General features: G+C 36.5%; 1 protein-coding gene across 1 annotated transcript in view; it reads left to right on the top strand.

The window, feature by feature from the left end:
• Positions 1 to 22,541, top strand: part of OCA2 (OCA2 melanosomal transmembrane protein) — a 161,800-nt gene that overhangs the window by 44,548 nt on the left and 94,711 nt on the right. The window contains exons 10-14 of the mRNA XM_077790875.1: positions 6,997 to 7,068; positions 7,899 to 7,964; positions 9,070 to 9,126; positions 10,407 to 10,531; positions 14,050 to 14,188. Of these exons, the coding sequence (XP_077647001.1) occupies positions 6,997 to 7,068; positions 7,899 to 7,964; positions 9,070 to 9,126; positions 10,407 to 10,531; positions 14,050 to 14,188 (459 nt within the window). The remainder of the gene's footprint in view (positions 1 to 6,996; positions 7,069 to 7,898; positions 7,965 to 9,069; positions 9,127 to 10,406; positions 10,532 to 14,049; positions 14,189 to 22,541) is intronic.

Here is a 22,541-nt window from a genome sequence, read left to right on the forward strand (position 1 = left end):
TTTCAACCCTTATCTGATAGGACTACACCCTCTTCTGGGTCCTCTGACCTACACAAATGATACCTCCCCCCCCTCCTTCCTAGTTCTATGTTCTTCTCTCCAGTTTTACTTTTCCCTCAAGTTTCCAAGGCATAAAAATTCAATAGTTTCTTTCATCTCATGCATCAAGGGTATATTTGTCTTTGCATCATTCAAAGATCACTTTGAACCAGTTAATCCAATATTCCATATCAGCATGAAGCTTTAGTAATTTTATTTTCTCTACAAACAGTAAGAAGTGATACAGCTGAGGAAGAAAACTCATAGACTCTGAAAAGATTGTAAATTGTGCACATTGTTCATTCAAACCCTTTGACAGAGATTTGGAGTAACAAATATCTCTGCAGAATCTAGAATCATCCTATAGATTTTTGGTAGAAAAGAGGGGAATGAATTAATCTGGTAATTTATTCACAGAAAATAATTTGATTTCTTAAGTTGCTTTCTCTGTCTATCTCTCTCCCTGATTCTCTCTCTGCATTGTTTTATGTATTGAAAGAATTGATGTTAGCTTAATGCAGTTGACCTAATCACAGGATTTCAGGACTGCCTATCCTAGAGAAGAATTGTAAGATATCCTTACCTTGTACTTCTTAGCTTGCTCTAGTTAATGTGCTGTTGTGGTTTAACCCCAGCCAGCATCCAAACCCCAGGAAACTGTTCATTCACTCCCCCACCAGAGGGATTAGAGAAAAAAATCGAAAGGATAAAAGCTAGAAAACTCATGGATTAAGATAAAGACAGTTTAATAAGGAAAGTGAAAGCAGCATGCAAACAAAGAAAACCAAGGAATTACTTCAGTTCTTCCCATGGGCAGGCAGGCATTCAGGCACCTCCAGGAGACCAGGGCCCCATCATACAGAACTTGGGAAGGCAAACACCACCACTCCAAAGGATGTCCCCCTTTTCTCCTTCTTCCCCCCTCTTTATATACTGATCATGATGTCATATAGTCTGGAATATCCCTTTGGTCTGTTGGGGTCAGCTGTCCTGGCTCACAGTCTCCCATGCATCCATAGTCTGCTCATCAGCCTGGCAGTAGGAAAAGCATAAAAGGCCTTGGCTCTCTGTAAGTCCTGCTCAGCAATGACAAAAACATTTCTACATTATTAACCCTATGTTCAACACATATCCAAAATGCAGTCCTCTACCAGCTCCTATGAAGAAACTTAGCTCTGCCCCAGCAAAAACCAGCACACATATCATAGGGATAAAAGTGAACTAATACAGGCATTTTCTTGGACACCATGTAATATTACTTTTAATCACTTTCTGTTTAAGAGAATCATTTTGTATAGTTTCTATATTGCATAGCATTGTATTAGAAAGTGACAAACTGTTGTTGTCTTACATGACTTCCCCTAAGGTGGGGTTGTTTATACCAGGACGTTCTCCACTGACATTAAATAAGAACAAGTAATTTAGCACACTATCTGAGTAGAAGTAAGTATTATAGCAGAATGTCATAGATGGGTGCTTTCTTTCCTTGGGGTTGAGTAGATATCCAGAAATTACAAAATTTGCTACAGAATCTAGTGTTTCCATTTAAAAATAGTAATTTAAGGTGGGGTATTTGCCTTTAAAAAGAACTTATTGACTATAAATGAGTATATATGGAATATTATTTTCACAGTTACAGGCATAAATATTTATTGTGCAAAGAATGAATAAGAATGCATGTTAGTACTAAGATAAAATAACATTTCTAAATCCACAGATTTCTCCAGTCAGTGCTCTTAACTGGTCTTGGTTACATAGTTCATGCAAATGGCAGTAGTATAATATTGATTCACCATTGATTTCTTGTAAAAATGAGTAAACTTCTGGTCCTTGATGTTTTTTTTCCCAAGCAAGTCATACTTATGTACAGTGATGCAGTTTTGACAAATTTTGACTTATAAAAGTGAGATTCATTATTATATTTTCTAAATATTTAACCTAGTGTAAAATCTTATTTTATGATTCACTCCTGCATATATGGAATACATATAGATAGTGTCCTGATCTTCAGAGAGAGATATAAATAGCTGTTCTTGCTGTCACAGATTTTTGTGATGCTTGGATTTTTATGTGCTTGATGCACATAATCTTTCACCAGTGTACCTTACATGCTTACCTCAAGAATTGCTCCAGCCCATCCCTGCACACTGCAGCAGCATGTCATTCTTTCTAAGCTATGTGAAGCAGCTCCCTTTTGCCTAATTAAAATCCCTACAGAGTTTACTTACTACTGCTTAACTGGATAATTCTAAGGCAATTAATTTTCTGTTATCATTCATTTTGCACAAGCTGTTGAGGCACATCCCCTGTGAGGGGTTCCCATGTGCTGGACACAGTGCCCCAAGGCTGAAGGAGCTGCAGAATTGCTTCTGCAGAGCTTGTGCAGGGAGCAAACTGGGGGCAGAGGGTGAAGAGCTAAAGCATTAGCTGCCATCACCAGCTGAAGGGGAGGTATGTTGCTGTGCTTTCACTAACTGGTCAGTCTCTTTAACAGAGGTGAGCATGTGGAAAATTAAATATCTGGCATCACAGACTTCCTTTTTCTTCTACTCTGAACTCTTTTGTATCTGACTATATCCTATATTTCTAATCTGTTGCTTTATTGCATCCAAATTGTACAATTTGCTAGAATTAAAGAAAATTTCCATGGATTAAGAATTTGGTGCCATTCCGTTTTGAAGTGGATCTACAGCAAGGCAGAGTTCAAAGTATTTCAAGGCTTTTTTTGATCCTTATTTTCTATCATAAACCCAAATTTTTAGTCATGTTGCTTGACAGTTAGGAAAAATTATCTAAATTTTAAAGATAAATTACCATTGTTTTTCTGCAATTTCCATTTTTGATTACAGCTTCTGATGCTAGTGTTAGACTTCTGCATTAATTTTCCAAAATGTGGGGTTTTTTGATCCACTTCTTTTGATCCACTTAAGAGTGAATCAAATATGTATACCCATGAAAGACTGAGGTTTCATCTGTATCCTGCTAAAACAATTGGAATTAGCAGACCACCAAAATTTGTAAAATGCATGACAGCAAATTATAAGATAAATCCATCAAGGGATGTGACTGAGGAGCATGTTTTCCGAGCGTTCAGGCTAGAAGTTTCTTGATTGTCTTTAGGAAAGACTGTGGAAAAAACCTCTTCCACTGCTGAGGATGTCTATTAAAACGTAACAAGGAATAGGTACAAAACATAAAGTCAGAAAAAAAGCTATCCTAGGGTAAATTTTACTTCTCTCCCTCCTTGTCACCTGAGAATAAAGAAATAAACTAGAGACTATATAAAGTCTAAGAGGGATTTGGCCATTGATTTTATAAGAAAGATCTCAGCTATTCTGGAGGTAGGTGAAAAATACATAATACCCATATGTGAATATAGGCTTGGTAATAACTGCATCTTTGTCGAAATGCAACAATGTTGTCACTCTATCAACTGTAAATTAATTTATCAATAAAATAAGAAGTTCAATAAAACAGACTTCATTTGAGACAAAAATGGATAAGAAATTAATATGGACTGTGTTTGAAGCTTTATATTAAAAGAATTGACATATTTCAACACCTATTTATGACTTAAAACAAAGGACTTGTGGAAATAAAATGTTTGGTATGATATATCATTTACCAAATATCTTCAGAAACACATTTTAGAAATGCACATGTCCTGGATTTCAGCTGGGAAAGATATGTTCTGAAATAGCATCCAGGTCATCATTCAAATGACTTCTAAATATTTTCCTTTTGTCTCCTGGAACACCATATAGTATTTAGTGTTTGGAATTCACAATAGTGTTTATAATGGTGCTGTTGCAGTCTATCAAATGGTTTGATGAACTCAGTGCAAAAATTTCAAAGCACTTTAAAATAAAGAAATTTAAAGGTAGGAAAGGTCTAGGCTTTCTAAATCCAATTTGCATTATAGTTCTGCAACTCTATACTGTTAATTAATGTCAAGCAAAAAGATTTGTGGCATAAATTATTTGGGTATCTTTAATCTCTTACTTTAAAATGAACTCCTGAATTAAGAGTATGGAAACTATTAGAATCAGCATTTGGCACATTGTGTTTATCGCACAGCAGACAATCATGATACAAACTGTCTACAGAGAATTATGAAACAAAATTGCTATAGTAGCCTTTACAAGTCTTTGCTTATTCTGACTGACTCTATGAGTTTGCTATCAACACACCTACATTGTTGACATTGTTGTTTCATTGTTGCAACTTTGGGTATTTTCATTTTTTATATAAAAATACTGTAAATATCCATTCTTTTTTTTTTTTTTTCAATTTTTTCATCTCTTAGCTTTGTAACGCCCTGTATCAGTGAGCTCAAAACTGTATCCTGCTTTGTAAAGAGTGAAATCTGGACTGCATTGCTTTCAGTAGCACTCTGTACTGGTATTACTGTCCCTTTGAAAAAGGCAAGAGCCCTATCCTTTGCTGTTGCAGTAAGACAGCACTGCTAGGTATTCTTCAGACAAAAATAAAGATGATGGTGATAACGAAGATGCCCTTTTTGCAAAGAGTTTATAAGGTTTGCAGTAGGAATCGGAGGTGGAGAGCTCTAGCTGATACACTAAAGGCTTTGTATTTTCCTCCTCATCGGTCCTGTCTTTCTCATCTCCGTGGTCATTGCACAAGGGTCTTCCCTTTCTCAAGTGAGAGAACAATCAGATGAATATAGATGATTTCTCACTTAACCTTTAAAAATGTCTTTAGATTCAGAAGTCCACTAAATCTCTCAGCTTTCCTGGGATTAAGTCTCTGTCTTAATTTATTTCTGAGCCCTTTCAATTCTCTACCTGAGCTGTTGTTTATGGATACACTCCAAGATTCATCTTGAAAAGATACTCATCCTCCTGCCAATCTTCAAAAGGGTTTGGTCACTGGTAATATTTTTCAAAATAATAATGGAATTTTGCTTGATATAAAGCCCTCAAAATATTTATTAGATGGAGTTATGGTTCAAAGAATGTCAGAACTCATAACCTGCACCTCTTAACTTCTATATTTGTAAGTTTTTAAAAATACTTGTATATATGTTATTTGTTTGGGGTTTATTTTCTGTGAAAAGAAAATTAAAGAGAGTAATCTATTTTTTCTTTAAGCTTTCCAAATATCAGTTTTTAAATATTTACATGTCTCAGAGTTTACATAAGTGTTCTTTCTAGGCTTTACATTATGACTTTCATTTGATAGTTTGCTGGAATGGAGAGTTGTACATTTGCTAAGTTTTTGTAATACAGCTTTGCACCTTGTTCATTCTTAAGGATATACTTTTGTATATCCTTATTGAAAAAACATTGGAATGAAGGAACCGACAGATGACTTAATTTGTTCTGTTTCTTTCTGCATAAATTAAGGCCAACTTCACCCATAGGTGACAGCAAACTCTTGGAAACTGAAAATGCAGCCAACTCAATGCAAGCAATTAAGCATACAACAGTGACAGCAAAAGTGCTTATGTGGAAATATGCAAAAGATCTGTAGCTAAACAAATCTCAGAAAACCTATGATATCTTTCTGAGAACTGCAAAAGGGCCATCTAATGTGGGTGGGGATTGCATGAGGAGAAAACCTTCAATTTGAGGACAGCTGAGGATTTCCTTTTAGCCCACACCTGAGCTTTGCTCTGGTAAGAAGCTGATCCCCTCCCCTGATGGACAGCTCTGCCTGGAGAGAGCTGTAAGGTCTAATTGCTGCACCTGATTGCCAGCCTGTGGAATGTTATCAAATGCTCCCCACCTTTGCAGAATCAGAAGGGCCATATGTGTTCCTACATGTCAATGCACTGAAATGGGAAATCAAAAATGAACCAGTGGGTTATCACACACATTTGTGTAGGAGCTGGTGGGAGCTGTAATCTGTGCTCTGAACAAATAGGGTCATTAGGGCATAAAAATCTTGGTCTGATCTCCTGCTTTGTGACCATGAATAGGTTATCCTTCAGTGCATTTTTAAGGAAAACAGGAGAATGAGACAAATATATTTTTTTACTCTTGAGTTAGTAATTTATATATTTATTTTTCTATTTTTGTAAATTGTGCAGTTTTTTGCCATTTACATTAAAAATTTATAATCAAGGAGAAAAAACAAAGCCAAATGTTTCCTTTTTTGCTTTTCCTTTACAAACATGGAGGAAAGCCTTGAGATGCTCTCATCCTATTTTTCGTTATCAGCAAAATGTTTCTTATGAAATTAGAGGCAAATGAAATGTTTCTAGACTCTTTTATTTCTTCCTCAACAATAATTTTAACTTGTGTTGGAATAATATTTAAACACATTAATAATGAAAGCTGGTAATTAGATTCAGTCTTTTGTAGTGTGATTTTTATTAATTACATGCTTACTTTAGCCGTTATTTTACACAATCTGTGATCTTCTAGACATAGAGGATTAAATAACTACAGATGAGTTCTTGAAGAAATAAAGCACATTTTCAGGGCACGCTTGCTGAACAAGCCCCTACTAAGAATGGGATGGATCATCTCCTAGGTATGCATCTTCTTTCCATGGGATGTGAAGGGAAGCCAACAGGACGAGGCTTTTTGATCCTTAAGTTAGGGAAGATGAATTGCTTTCCTTCTTGGGTGACCTACTGGCAAATATAAGAAACTGGTGCTGAAGTCCTTTCTCTAACTGGATATTAGAGATGAGACTTCCTAGCAATGTTTGCTACGCAAACAGGCAAGGCGTTAGTTTGTTATTGTTTTTTCCTTTTAGTTTTATTTGGTTTTTAGTTCTGTTTGTGGGTCAGTGTGTTTTTTTTTTTTTTTTTTTTTTTTTTTTTTTTTTTTAATAGCAAAGTAATTAACCATCATCTAGTCAGAAAAAACCCTTAAGCAAGCCAAGAAAATAATTGTATACATGAGGTTTTATCCTTTCCCCCCCTCCTTTTTAATAGCAAGGAAATGCTTAGAGGAGTCTGTGGTCATTTCTTACCTTTTATTGCAGATTGTTCACAGGACCCTTGCAGCCATGCTAGGTGCTTTGGCCGCTTTAGCTGCCTTAGCTATTGTTGGGGAGGTAAGTTATCAACCTGTAATATTCCCTTTGTCTATGACTGTGGTGTCAGGTATCATTCATTTCCATGTTTGCCCAGCTCTAACTGAGCATGTGGCAAAGCAGTGTTTTTTGAGAAAGAGAAATGGTAGGACAGAAACTAGGGTGGGAAAAGAGGTCAGATTAATGTGTAGACAAGGGGAATACAAAAACATCAGTTGATGCTTTTTTATTCTGATTTGCAGGAAGCTGACTGCAACCATTTTCAGCTTAATCCAGCGTTTGTTTAACACTGTTATTTTCAGTAATGTTAGGCTACCAAGCAAACCTAAATGGAAATACACTGCTTTATACTACCCTAAATAATTACATCTCCTGCTTGCATGTTCCAACCCTTTTGTTTCGCCTGCTGCTTACTCTTTTTTGATATATAGTCAAACATCAGATTGATTTTCTCGGTTGTTCTCATAAGCACATCATTACTATGTTCCCTTTAATGCCTTCCAGTTTGTTCACAGGTGAAGTGGTATGCTTTTGTTCTTTTACCAAAAAGGGAACTGCAATGTACCATGTAATTTGTTTATCTTTTATTTCTGTAATGTTAAGTAAGGAACAACTAGATCAACCAATAGCCTGATAATGATCGATTTAGGATGCCAGCAGTATTTTGAATTAGTAATAATAATAATAGTAGTAATGGCAATTATAAAGAGTCCTTTTTATGTAGCTTGTAGGAACACTTATTAATTTTCATCACATTTATTTAAATGGTTCATAAATTAAGCAGAATTTATAAGTCATAGCTAATCACATGTTAGGTGGCATTCACTAGTAATTGTATTTTTTGATTGCAGAGGCCAAGTATGATCAAAGTGGTGGAGTGGATTGACTATGAGACACTGGCATTATTGTTTGGAATGGTAACTAAAATATATCTTTTGCTATAAATGTGCCAAAATAATCACATTCAGTATAGAGATGTTTCCTTTCAGAACATTTTGTTAATTGTACTTTACTCAGACAACTTATGATGAACATTTTTCTCGTAAGGAATTTACCAAAAAGAATGAGAATCAGACATCTGAAAGAGTATTTTGAAATGTTGATTCTTTTCTATTTTATTTTTAATCTGTGAAATTGTATTGACAACATGCTAAAAACATCCTTGGAATTTATAAACAGGAAGACCTGTTTAAGGGCCAAGCATTATCACTCTCATTTTTCTTTTTTATTTTGTTTATTCAATGCCTTCCTCAAACACACTCTGCTGAAAGAGTTGTTTTTTGTCTCACTGTTTTGTCTGAAGCTATGAAAAAGCAAGCCAGAAATGGAGAAGTAATATCTGATGAGATTTTAATCATATATTATTTTAATCACTTTGCCTGGAGCTATTTGTAGTAAAAAGCGTTGTCCAAATGCTATTAGACTCTAACACAAAATATACAATATACAGAGACAAAATTAAAATTATCTGTTTCCATTCTGAGCTTTTCTTATTTCCTGACACTGGTCCTTGCTCCTTGCATCCCCCACAGAAAAAGAAAGCAAAGCAAAAAAAATTCTGTTTAGAGCAAAGACAGAAGGACAGGAGACCTGCCAGATGTGGGAAAATGCAAGTATTTCTTGAAGCTACTACCTTCTGTGCTCTGTAGAGTATCTTCTGCTCTCTGCAGAGAGCAAACACACTTATTGGTTCTTCTTGATTAATGATACAAGGGAGATACACTGAGTACTTAATACATGATGCCCACTCTAGCCACTACAAATAAAATTCAACCAGACTCATATGACATATACAGACAGCTTATGTTAAGAAGTAAATTTCACTATATGGTGCACTAACTAGAGACATCTGGCAGCTGTAGTAGATATTCTAATATAAGGGTGATTGGATTCTCAAAGCTGTGTCAGTTAAGAAGTCCATTTGTCAGTATCAGAAACTGCTTTGCTTTAGTTTTGAGTAATAATTCAATTACTTTTATATATCAGTTCCAAGGGATTATATTTTTCCTCTTCTTTTGGCAGATGGTTTTGGTGGCCATATTTTCAGAGACTGGATTCTTTGATTACTGTGCAGTAAAGGTGGGTTTATTTGGTACTTCTAAGTATTTCTAGATTTATCAAATTATTGCTTATTCAAATCTTTCACATCAAGCACGATCTTTAAAGAACCCTTCTAAGGTCAATGTATACTTATCATATTAGAAATGACAGTGGTTATGTTGTAATACTGGAAAAATCCTTTGTGGACGAAAGGAAGCTCTTAATGCAATTCTGTTTCTACAGGAGAATGTTAAAGGTCCCCAGTAGGGTACAAAAGCATTTGGACTCTGTTAATCTGAATATTTCACTGATTTCCCCAGGACTGCAGTTCTACTGTAGTTGAACTGTCTATTTATGCCTGGCAGTAGGGCAGAAGAAATATGGGAACTATCTTTAACTTTATGACCACACGTGAAAAGTGGCCACAGACCTTTGCACAGTAGCAGAACAGAAGTTGACATGAAAAGTGTAATTCATAGACTCACAACCATAGAATTAGAGAATGGTTTGGGTTGGAAGACACCTTAATAATCTTGTTCCAATCCCCCTGCCATGGGCAAGGACACCTTCCACTAGAGCAGGTTTCTTAAAACCCCATTCAGCCTGGACTTGAACACTTCCAGGGATGAGGCATCCAAAGCTTCTCTGGGTAACCTGTTGTAGTCTCACCACTCTCACAGTAAAGAATTTCTAATTAATACCTAATCTAAGCCTACTCTCTCAGTTTAAAGCCAATCCCTCTTGTCCTATGACTACATACCCTTGCCCAAAGCCTCCCCCCACAGCTGTCTTATTGTCCCCATTCAGGTACTGAAAGATGCTGTAAGGTGATCCTTCTCTTCACCAGGCTGAGTAATGCAGATCTCTTCCAGCCTGCTCTCGTAGGAGAGATGCTCCAGTGTTTTGATCATATTTGTGGCCCTCCTCTGGACTCCAGCAGTGCTGCTCTGAGGATGGGGAACATGTCCCAGGTGTGGAGAGGAAGGGAGGTCTAAACCATGCTGGTCCACCTGGGCATGCAGGCAGGAGATGGAGGCTCAGCCCTACTCCTGCCACAGACCCCCTTTATGACTGGCAGCAGAGCGTGGTGTTTCTTCAGACTTGTTTCTTTGTTTGCATGATGGGATTGTTTGCCCACTTCCATTGATTATTTTCATGCCAAATTATTTATTATTGGAGAGGGAGTAATAGTAAACAAATAGTAAATGCTCTCAGCTCATTGTTGCTTGATTTTGATCAAATTGCTTTATCTATTATTTTTTGAAATTTAACCTGGAGTGATTTAGTCCATTAATTTTGCTTCTGTTTGTTTTTCCTAGGCTTATCGGTTCTCTCGAGGCAAGGTGTGGGCCATGATTACGCTTCTGTGCCTCATTGCTGCAATTCTTTCTGCATTTTTGGACAATGTTACTACTATGCTGCTCTTTACTCCAGTAACCATAAGGTATTTTGTTGTTACAGATTTGGACTTGGTCTTTTAGAGCCAGCAATCAGTAATAGACATGTCTGAAAAATACTTGTTTGGAGGTTTTCTTAATAATTTAAATGGAAATTAGAACTTCAAATACCCTCATTGTAGTAGAATAAAAAGCTAGCACTTTCAGAGGGATGGGTTGCCTTTTGCCTTTGCATTAATATTGAGCACATATTTGAAACCTGTGAACACTGCCTTGTCAGCTAACTGTTCTGGTTTGTCTTCATATCTCAACTGCATATTATCAAAAGTGCTCCCTAGTAGATGATTTTATTTTCCCTGTAAAGCAGGCAGAAATTTTAAATCAAAGCTGCTTTATTCTTTGCTGGCTGATACTTATATACAATTTTAGATAGTAATTTATGTTTTAGTGAAATCGTTATCCCTTCTAATAATAGTGACAAATACATTTTTAAAAAGTCCATATTTCATCTAACAGTTTTTTCTTGAATATGAAAATCTAAACTTTATTCCTGTCATTGGGATGGCTACTGGCTAATTGCACAGTTTGACCTGAGATATTTGGAACTTTGAGCAGATAACCATGAATTTAATTACTTCAGATTTCTGTAAATAATATAAAAAATTAATAACATGTTATATGCAACTACATTTAATCAGTGTGGGATTATAAATTACTGTTTAACCTGCATTTAACCTGTGTCTGGTTAGGCAAATCTATATAATCCAGTTCAGTTTTGGAAAGATCTAGTGTATTTTAGAAATGGTCCTGAGAGATGCAATGCTTGCAGTCATGATCACATTAAAGTACACAAAATTCTAATAAGATATGCCCCCTCTTTAAAATGCAGTGTAAAGCAGTAAAAACCAATTTTGCAAGTGAAATTTATTCTAGACTGGAAATAGCTAGTGAATGAAAGCTCCATTTGTCTTCTGTCTGATTATATTTTAAAGAGATAGCTTTGCTATACCCTAATCAATAATTGCATTTCTAGCAGTAAGCAGCCCTGGAGCTATTAAACTGGCCTCTTTTCTTTAGCTGTGGTACAGAATATTTTTGATAAATATAATTTGGGAATGGATTGAAATCAATGTAGCATAAGAAGCTTTTCGCAGTCAGAGCTACAGTAAAATTTATTCTGTTTTCAAAGAATCCTGGAACAGCCCAGGTTGCAGGGACCTCTAAAGACCAGCTGTTCCAATCTTTCATGGGAAAGGAAGCCTGTGAGATTATCTGGCACTCTTTTCAATTACGTCTTGAAAACCTCTGGTGATGGGGACTCTACCACATCCCTGGGGAGTTTTTTCCAGTGGTTAACTGTTTTAACCATAAATTGTTTTTCTTATATTGAGGTGAAGTCTCTCCCTAGTACTTGTTGTCTCTTGTCTTTCCCATGTGGATCCTTGTGAAGGGAGAGCCTCTGCCTTTGTAGCCACCTTTAAGTAATGGACTTTTGTACTAAAGATATACCAAGTCCTTTTTTTTCATACTAAATGAGCCTGTAACACTGAAGAAAGGGAAACTCAATATGTGGGAAACATTTGTATTTGAATGACTATCAAAACTAAAATAAAATTTTATCTCACCCACTAAAACCAAATAATTGCCTACTTCAAAAAGCTTCATGCTGGGGGTCATTTTCTTTTTTATCTTACTGCCATTGTCTACAGCTGCACTGTGTTGCACTGTGCAGTCTCCATTGCCATGGAGATAAAGCTTGCAGAAAATCATACTGACTCTGCCAACATAAGGGTATATATTTCCTGTAATAAGGCCTAAAACATGATACTTGTTTCACTATGCATTTTGTAGTAACCTGCTAAAAAAGTAATAACTACCCCTTTTTAGCTGTTGTTTATTTTCAAGACACTGTTACTGGGAACTGGAAAAGGCTAATATTTTTACACATGAAGAATTATTTAACCAGGATAAGTAAACTGAAGAACTGTGATCCTGCCATATAACTAAGACTTTCTGATGGTTTTATACTTTGGGCTTAGCCTTTGCTTACTTACCTTATAGTTCTCTTTTCAAAATACCATTAGGGCCTTTAAAAAGAAAGAATCACTAAAGAAAAATGTCAAGGAGCAATGGAGTTAAAATTGCAAGTACAATTGTGGTCTTGTACCACAATTGATACATTTGGACCAGCTGTACTACAAAGTATCCTTTAACTGAATGATTTCATACTGCTGAGGAAATAGTGTATTTTTGCACAGTTATTATTTTCCAGAGTTTTAATGTGCTGACATATATGTGATCTGACAGAGATTTTTTCTGAGTTTTAAATTTACAATCTTGGTGATAGTGTAAGTGAATCAGGTTAAGGTTTTTGCAATACTCTTTTCTCTTTGAAATATAGGTTTTAATAACACAGACTTAGGCTAAACAGTGAAGTCCAACCCTTCTTTCAGAAAAATATGTGAGAGCATTGCAGCGAGACAGCATTCTTCCTGCACTCTTCCCCCTATTTACTATGACACATAGGGGATAATAATTTAAGTGTGGTCTCCATCTTTACATTCTGGAGCAACCTTTTGATAAATGGTGAGGAGGAAAGCAGTTGTTTCTTACTCCAAAGTGCTTAGGTGTGACTTTAACTTTCAGCTTTTATTACCAGAGCCCAAGTTTAAAGTCAAAAACATACTTCAGGACAGAGCAGATTACATGGGTGTGTGCGTAAATGTAATTTGTGAGTTGGAGTAATCTGTGTGAAGATTACTCTGTGTAAGTGGGCATTGAGTTCAAATGGATCATGTGGTTACTGAGTCAACCCCAGTGTTTGTCAGAGCACTTTAAGGTGCTTCTTATTAAAGCAGCAATTTACTTTTTTTTTATCAAAGCAGTATCCTACCAAAGAAGTATTAAGTATGTTTGAACTGCTAAAAAATCATTTTGAGAATTTTTTAACCATAAGGAATGGGTATTTTCTGCTCTTGTTTCATCACAAATAGAAATACTCATGATCAAGTTTTAGAGAAAGAGGAAAATAGGAACAGAATAAACTGAATAAACCTAGCCTGAAAGCTAAAGTCTCTAATAGATGATTCATGGCTAATAGGCAGCCTGCACAATCCTCTACCACTGCTTCCCATAAGAAAGTTAATCACTGTTGCTGAGTGCAGAGCCTGTGGTTGACCAGAATCGTTTTCCACAGGTCAGTGCAGCTTAAGGCCCATGGTTTCAGAAGCTGTATCACACTGAAAATTTGAAATGCTATTTTCCATGTAGTCTGATTCTTCTAATAGTTGGCTACTTTTAATTAAATGCTTTTGAAAATGCATCAATTTTGTAGGCATTAATAACTGCATTTTAAATGTAAAGAAAAATCTATCAATTTTCACTTACATTGTTATAATTACTTTAGCAGAATAAATGCTTTAACATAGCATTTATTGACACATTATGTTTAAAATCCTACCATTTGTCTATGAAATGACTGCATTTTGTAATTTTTGTGCTTTTTAATATTTAAGGTAATTTATCCATGGGCTAAGAAGTTAATTTCATTATCTTTACACTGCAGGCTCTGTGAAGTACTTAATCTTGATCCTAGGCACGTCCTGATTGCGGAAGTAATCTTCACAAATATTGGGGGGGCTGCCACTGCTGTTGGGGATCCTCCAAATGTGATTATTGTTTCAAAGCAGGAGCTGAGGAAGAGGGTATGTACTGCAGTCATTTGGCTACTAAAATTAAGTAGTGGTGTTGACTTACGCAATGTTGATCCTTCTCTTCCCCCAGACAGCCATATAAACATGACATAATCGACTTTTTGCTGTGCTACTTTTTTTTAGTAGGATGATCAGACAGAAGAGAGTGATCTTTTGGGGATGAAATAGTGATGAAGAATAGACGTTTTGATCTGGACTAAGAATACCAGCTTCCTTTCCTTGTTGTTGTTGAGGATTTCCTTTTCAATGGCAAAGTGAGGAAAGAAGCACAACAAAGGAGGGATGCAGACAGGGCAACAAATTGCAAAAAACAAAAAATGTGAAAATGAAGATGAAAATCCATCCATTTTTTCAGTATGGTTTTTCTCTCAAAAGTTAAATATGAGACAGTTAGATATCTTACAGAGAGTTGCTTTGCCCCTGTAGAGCCATGATACACATGAGGCACTTTATCCTTCAAGCACAGCCCAAGAGGATGTGGGGTGTGAGAGGGGGGTGGGTGCTTCTGTGCAGCACAGGCTGCAGCTGGCTCCCACCTCCTGACAATGTTTTGCTATCTCCAGGCTGCAGAGACAGATTTTAGCTTCAAACTCTTGGCTCTCCTATTGTTTGCTGGGTGCCTGGTGCCAAAGGGAAAGCTATGATGGCTGGTGCTGGGTGGGACTGCATGGCATGAATGATCCAGCAGGAGCATCCCAGTCTCACTGTTTCTTCCCACCCACATGGGTCTCTCTGCCCTGTGGACTGGCTGTGGCACTGCTGGCAAGTGTTTGCAGCCCTCAGCATCTGCATGGAGCTGAGTTTGCTGAGTTTTCTGTGCTTTCAGTTATCCCTACTACCCTTGAACATGAGGGCATCAAGTCTTCCTTCTGCCTCTGTCACTGTCTCCCACCCGCTTTGCCTGGTGTGCTATGGGGCAGCAGTGAGACAGTCTGCTCAGGATGCAAGGGGCAGCCCCTCCTGGCATGGGGCAGATCTGCCCTTCTCCTCACCAACAAGCAGCACCATGGAAGGGGCAGTGAAATAATGGGCACACCTATAAGGACACCAGGGATAAGCTTTCTGTTTTGGCCAGGTGGCATAACCCCCCCCAGAAAAGTAATTATAATTTAGTGTTTATTGAGCTAGTGCAAAAACAACTGTACAAGTGGATGAGAGAATTGTAGTATAAAATTCCAAGGTTTTTGGTTTTTTGTTTTTTGTTTTTTTTTTTTTTTTCATTTGGAGTCACTTATGTTTCTATTGCTTTATGGAAGAAGGATCTTTTCTAATAAACTGAATGCACTCAAATTAATTAAGTACTGTGCAGGTTGGAAAAGTGGAAAAGTCTTTGAAAGTTTGTGGCATTTAATAAACTGAATGTTTGCCATCAAAATATTTGAAATGCCAACTGCAGTTGGCTAGTTTGGATGGCAACTTTGAAGGCTGTAATACTTATTGTTAGCTGAGAACTTGAGAGCTGAGTTTTAAATTTTAGATATGAAATCTGTGCACCTTTTTAAAGCTTCTGATATAAAAGAGAATAATTAGCACCTGCCATACAGGTCATTTTCATGAATACTCAGAAACTCATTGTTTCTGTAGAACCTTTAGAAGTGGCTATAATCATGGGAGATAATTAAGCAATCACAATTGAAAACATGTTATATTTTCTAGTTTGAGCTATTGATATTTTTAGGAGGCCTCAGATGTATACATACCCTAGAAAATATGACATTATAGCAAATTCTGTATCAGAAGCAAGAACAAAAATCTTTCCAGATGTTTTCAGTCTAGATTATTTTCAGATCTTTTGCTGCATCACAGAGATAAGAATGTAGTGAAATAGATTAGGTTCAACACAGGGCCATAGACTTTATGTTACTTCTTTTCTATATTCTCAAATGCTATATCTATGTATATAAATAAAAGAGGGTCAAAGACCTATCCTTGGTCTTGAGGCAGAGTATCATGGTCTGGGGTATGTCCTCACTGCTTAGAGCTCACCCCTTCTAAAAGAGATTTGCCTGGGAGAATGCTGACTGGGATAACTGGATAAAGCCAAGAGAGAGGTCAGAGAGGGAGCTGGACCATCTGGCCTCTTACAGTCTGAGCTGTTGAACTAATAGCTGCATTCCTAATTTTGTCCACCTGCTCCAGCATGCTCTCTTTTGATCAGGAGGAGAAATATGGATATTGCGGTCTTGTTTCTGAAACTACTTCTAGTAAATAGTGCTGTGAAGAAGAGTTATATGAGCTACCAGAGTTCTGTGTCAAAAATGCATATGGGGAACCTACTATATTAGTACCAAGTAAAATATTTTTTTTGAACTGTTACAGAGGTAAAAGTTCATGAATGCATTAATGGCATCTTAGAAACACTCCTTCATGCAGTATATTTTGTAGTTTCTATTATGATATTTTCTATAGAAAAGACTTGGTTTCTACCTCTTTTTATCATTATGGTCATGTTTTTGGACATTCTAAGAATTCTAGGAATTTTTTTCTGCTTGATATTTTTGTTGAAATTCTTTTTTTCATTCTTTTGTACTTCATTCTCAGTGTCATTTTTGCACAGCAAATACAGTAGTACTTGGACAATTGTCCCTGCAGGAAGTTGAATAGTGAACTGTCCTATGCAGATTATTTGTTTTTCTACATTATTTAGGTGCTAATAGGAGGAGAATTTTGCCAGTCTTCCAGACCTTTCACTCCTGTTTATCAACCTCTAAAAGCATCCAAGTAAAATATTATGCAAGTTTACACTTTTGTAGGAAACCTTGGCTTTTATATCAATATGAAATGAAATGCAGCCTTGTTACTTTGGGTGCTGTTATTTGGTTACAGTGTTAGAAATGCTTTACTTTTTATTTACTGTGGTGCTGGAGAGACTTTTCTCCCTAGGTTCTGGGGAAAACTAATATCATATTAAAATATTTTATCTAAACCATGTTTGAATAAATAAGATTTTTGTAACATTTTGCTTATTTCAATGTAGCAATAAGTACTTGTCTTGAGATGCAAATGAATGTTAAAGGATTTTTTCTTTGTACCTGTTGTTAATTTATAATCCTGACATATTCCCTACCATCATGACTGGAATCAGTGGAACATCTGCATAATAGAAGAGGAAGATGTGCTGTGCTTTTGATTGTTCTTATCTGGAATTGGAAGAATTTTCACAAAATAGCATTTATGTTTTGATTTTAGGATAAGAGCAAATGGAAAACTTATTTAGTGAATAAAAAATATTTCTTAATGTTTTATTATCTTCAGAGTGCTGCTACAGAATTGCCACTGTTAACAAAATTATATTTTCATTTTGAGGAGATATGGGCTTCAGACTTTGGGTACTCAATGTTTATATGCACAATAGAGCACAAACCAGTTGGACATGGTCCTTGCTCTCAGAAGGGTTGGATAGCAAATCTGTATTTGGGAACTTCACTAACTTCTACTAAAATACCTTTAATATCAGAAGCTGCTGTGCTCTAAGCACAGGCTGTGATTCCAAGTTCTTTAAAGAATGGGTGGCAAACAGGTCTCCAGAGCAAAATGGGACTGTGGACATAGCTGTCGACATGTGCACTTGGACACTGGTGTGTCCAAGCTAAATCTGCATGAAAGAAGTAATGATAAGATCAAAGGCAGTTTTAGCATATGCTAGCCACTGGATTATATAATTTTATTTACTGTTTTTATTAGCATGGGATAAAGTTTGTGCTGTTACTCTGATGTCTACTGAGGATTTGGAGGTTTCAGCATACTGCTCAGAATTATTCCTGCCATTTACCAGGAATTTCCTGAAAAATTGACAGCAGGTTTTCCTGAGCTGCCTTTTAGAGACTTCAGCCTTCATGATGGAATTTAGCAAGGTGTGATATTAGTTGTTATATTTAATGAAAAATTGTGGTACCAAAATATTTATGAAGGAAAGTAGGTACTTCTGAAAAAAAAGAAGAGGAAATCCTATACATGAAACTTTAAAAATATTTCAAGCACTGGGAAAATGATTTCCCATAGTTTAGTATGCTATTTTTGTTGAGTTTGCTGGATACAAGCTTGTTAAAACTTTTAATCAATTTGTAGAACTCTACCCCTTCTGTCAATGTTTGATTGATCCCTTTTCTGAAGAGGAAATTGCACTGAGGTAAAGTGCATGAACTAAAATGTATGGGCTTACATCTGATTTCAGAATTTTTGCTATCAATTGCATGTAGTAATCATTTAACAGCATAATGTAAAACAAAAAATAAGGTTATTCAGTGTCTCAGATGAACATTATCTTAATGTAACTGGGTTAGACTATCAGCGATTTCTGGCTCAGTGATATCATGAGCAGCTCCTGTGAGAGACAATGCAGATCTCAGTCACTCACCTAGAAGGGATGTTTAAACCAGTGTAGAAGTAATAAATTACTATTGCTCTTCTTCATTTTATTAGTTTTAAAATATTAAGTAAAGGGCATTCTGGCTAGAAACACAGCACTTTCTTTTCCCCGAATGCACATAGCTATAATTTTTACTTTCTCATTGCTCTAAATAGGCAGATTTCTTGTGGAAAGGTCTGAATTACTAGAATTTAATTTCACATCTCCAGAAGCAATCAAAAAAAAAATTCAAGATGATAGAAAGCTAGCATTTTAGCAAAACAATATGATACCTACTCCTAATATGAAATTGATGTATTTGCCTTTGCATTTTAAAGTATAAACCAAGGAAAGATTCCCATTCTGTTTCAGCTCTGAATCTGTAGGCAGTGGAACCTTTAGGTTGTTGTTTTGCTAAATCTTTAGATTTTCTCTTGACTGGGGAAGAGAAGGAATTTGACACAATCATCATAGCCTCAAGTAAGGGACATTTGAAGTGTGTTTTGTATTTATCTCATAGATTGAAATCTCCTGGAAGAAAAATATTTCTTGCCTATTGTGCATGTCAATTCTATTCCAGTCTATTGTGCAGGAAAAGAAAATCTTTGTGAAAATGACTTTTTGTTGTATGCTGGAGACATGGGGAGCACTTAAATGCTTTTTTACAATGCTGAATCCTAGCCCCAGCAGTGCAGAAGACTCAGGAGGTATAAAATGTGCTATCCACAGCCAGAAAGGGTATGAATGTAGGCTCTGTGGAGATGTTGCATGTGTTTTCTGGGGTGTGGGAAAAGGGACAGGGACAACCGATGAAGCAACTGTGCCATAACCTTGGTATCCTCTGCTGCATCTATGGTATCTGTGGTACAGTGAAAACCCTTCAGTCTCCTAAAGTTCCCCAAGAGGCTTCCAGGTGGCTACCAGCTATCTGACAATGCCTGGTGTGAAACCAGCCTTTTTTTTCCCCCCAAAACATATTCCCCGTGCTGCAGAGGGGCTGGTGCTAAGCACCCAGTCCAAAGCATCAGGCAAGGTAGCTGTCTATATTTCACTATATTTCAGCCTGTCTGATATCAGCCATAAACAGTAGTAAACTTGGTAGTCCTCAGCCTCCTCATGGCTACAGGGCATCCATCAGCTGTCCAAAGCTAGTGATCATCAGGAATAATTTTGACTCACTGTCTCTCGTGGATCAATGCAAGGAGGAAATGGGGAGGAAAGCCAGGAGCAAGGGATGGGAAGAGATCTGACTCCAGTCTCACAATCCTGTCATGCAAGCTCTGTCCTGAAATAGGCACACTCCATGTTAGAAAACAATTTGTTTCAGCTGAATTGGAAAGCTGTTCTGCAGTAGGAGCAGAGCAGCATGTTTTCTTTTTCACTAGGGATCTCAGAGATATTGAAGATCAATGTGCTGATACTATGAACTTTAACAAAATCCTGAATCTCAGCCCAGCTACTCCCTCTGAAAGGTTCAGGTAAGCTCTTTGATAGGATGCCAAAAAATCTAGTAGACATTTTTTTTCCCTTGTTATGGTGTTTGCAAATCACTTTCAAGGCTTATCTACGTCAGCTCTTATGTCATGAAGCTGTGTTAATCCTGATTTTTTTTTTAAGGGTATTGTAATCTTGTTCTCATTTCAATTCCTTTCAGCTATGAGTCAGACCTGAGACCTCCTTCTTATCCTCAGCATTTTAGTTTGCTTTCGAGGTTGAGGTGATTTGCTTGAGAAATTAATTTTGTGGGTTTCAAGTGACGTATTTCTTGTGCTGTATTTTTTGAGAACCTCTGCATCATGGCATTTCAGGAACCAAACATGATTCTTTTTCCTTTGAAATAGGTGTGATAACAAAAATGTAAAGTGATTTTTTGTATTTGTGTTTACTTGCAATAAGCTACTTCCTTAAAGTCAAGATCCTTTAATATGTGATGAAGACATCACATATTTAAACTTGAGGGTTACCAAGAATTCATTTGGTTCCTATTTATCTTTTTTTACTTCCTACTTTAGCATTTATCTGTATTTCTATGTATTTCTACAGAGAATTTCTACCATCATAGTTGGCGTGGTAGCTGACATCTTTCTTTATGATGAGGGCATGATGCAGTTGCTGCCAGTCTAAGAAAAGTTCCATCTCCACTTCTTTTTTGTAAGACTAGTCTGAGTGCCAAATTAATTTTCCTCATTCTGGTAATTCTGTATTGAATATAATATGACCACTCCTAACTACTTTATTGCTCTTCAACCACCTGTTTTCCAATTATTTATTTTTAGAGGATAGTTATTTTTTCCAATCAGGTTTAGGCATTTCTATTTTGGCTGGTGTACCTTCAGTGTTTTTACAGCTTAAATAATGTTGGCTTCCTACCTCTCTTTGCCATTTTTGAGACCATATGAAACTGAATAATGATTTTGCATGCTTCCAGACTTGTTTAATGGCACACTATCAAACTTGGAAAATTTCTGAACTAAATCCAGTTCAACTGTTAAGCTTAAAAGTTCTTACTTTTCTGGCCAAAATTGTACCTTCTTTCTTTTTAGCTATAGTCTTAGAGGCAACCCATATATAAAATAGATTTATTGTCAATTTATTGTAAATGGTTGTCATTAAGAAAATAAACATGGCTGATAAGGAATTTATATACTTTGGGGGCTAATCTCACAGACCCTGAGTCTTTGCAGAGATTCTTTATTTATTAATTTGTAAATTTCCTAGAGTTATGAATGTTGTTTTTGTCTCTCATAGAAATGTCTCCTGTAGCTCTAAATCTTAACTTCATGCCCAGAGGCCACTCTTTGTAAAAAGCGATTTGTAAAATCTGTCTTACAGAGATGTCAGACACCTAAGTGGCTGACGTATTTTGTAGGCAAACTGAATGAAGGTACATTATTTTTCTTTGTGGTTTGACATCTTTCCTGTTCAATTCTTAAAATAATCTCATTCCAATTCCTGAAGAGTCTTCCTTCTGCTTTCATAAAAGCAATGTTTATAGCTAAGTTACAACAAAAGGCCAGTGAATGAACAGGTATAGTTTCACCTTTTAGTGTGTGGAGAGTAGAAGAGTCAAGGAATCAACTATTAAACAGCAAATAGGGATGACATTACCTCAGGAAGCTTAAACCTATATTTTAATAGGATCAAATAATAAACCTAGGTCTGCATATTTATGGTTTGAGATTTATTTGACTGTCTGCAAGCTATGGATTTTTTTTTTTTGCCAAAGAGCACCAATCTTTATCTGGCTATGAAAGTTCTTTATGACTGTCATCAGTTTCTTGTGTTATGTGTCTTTTATTATGCCCTGTGGTGCAATAGAGAAAGTTTTTCTTCCTTTTTTTGAACCAGAGACATTTCAACTAGGAAATTTCCACATCAATTCTTTTAGCATTTGACAATATAGAAGAACACACAGTTAAAGCAGTAAGTTCCCAAAAGTCTTAACACATTGGAGGTAGTATCAGCAGTTGCAAGGGAAGCTGTTTTTAATATGCACTGGAATTACCAAAGGATCTATAGGAAACTCATAGTTAAAAATCAGGGGAAAATAGACACATAAAGGTGTGTCATAGGGAGATCAATTAACTTTCCAGAGTCTCTGGGAAAACAGTGGTACTCTGAAAATTCAGCTGGGACAACTTGAGCCATCCAGGGCTTGAGCCATGCTTCATTCCAGGTGTCACAGATCTACTGGGATCACCAGTTCAGACAGCCTCTGTTTTTTGAATATAAGACAGGTCCTTTCTACCAGACTACTTGGATGTGATACTCCTTGGAGCTTCATGAGTCACTTCTTTTGGACAGGCGAGTCATGACTGCTTCAGAAAAGCCCAGCCCAAAGGCTAACCCTGATCCACTACAATGTGTGCAATATGGAAAAATGTAATAACTCAATTGAAAAGGACCCCAGAGGTCATCTGGTCCAATGTTCTACTCACAGAATGGCAAACTTCAAAGTTTTAGGGCAAATTGTCACTGTTCATTCTTATTGCTTGA

The sequence above is a fragment of the Lonchura striata genome, chromosome 2 (assembly GCF_046129695.1).
Source record: "Lonchura striata isolate bLonStr1 chromosome 2, bLonStr1.mat, whole genome shotgun sequence".
NCBI lineage: Eukaryota > Metazoa > Chordata > Aves > Passeriformes > Estrildidae > Lonchura > Lonchura striata.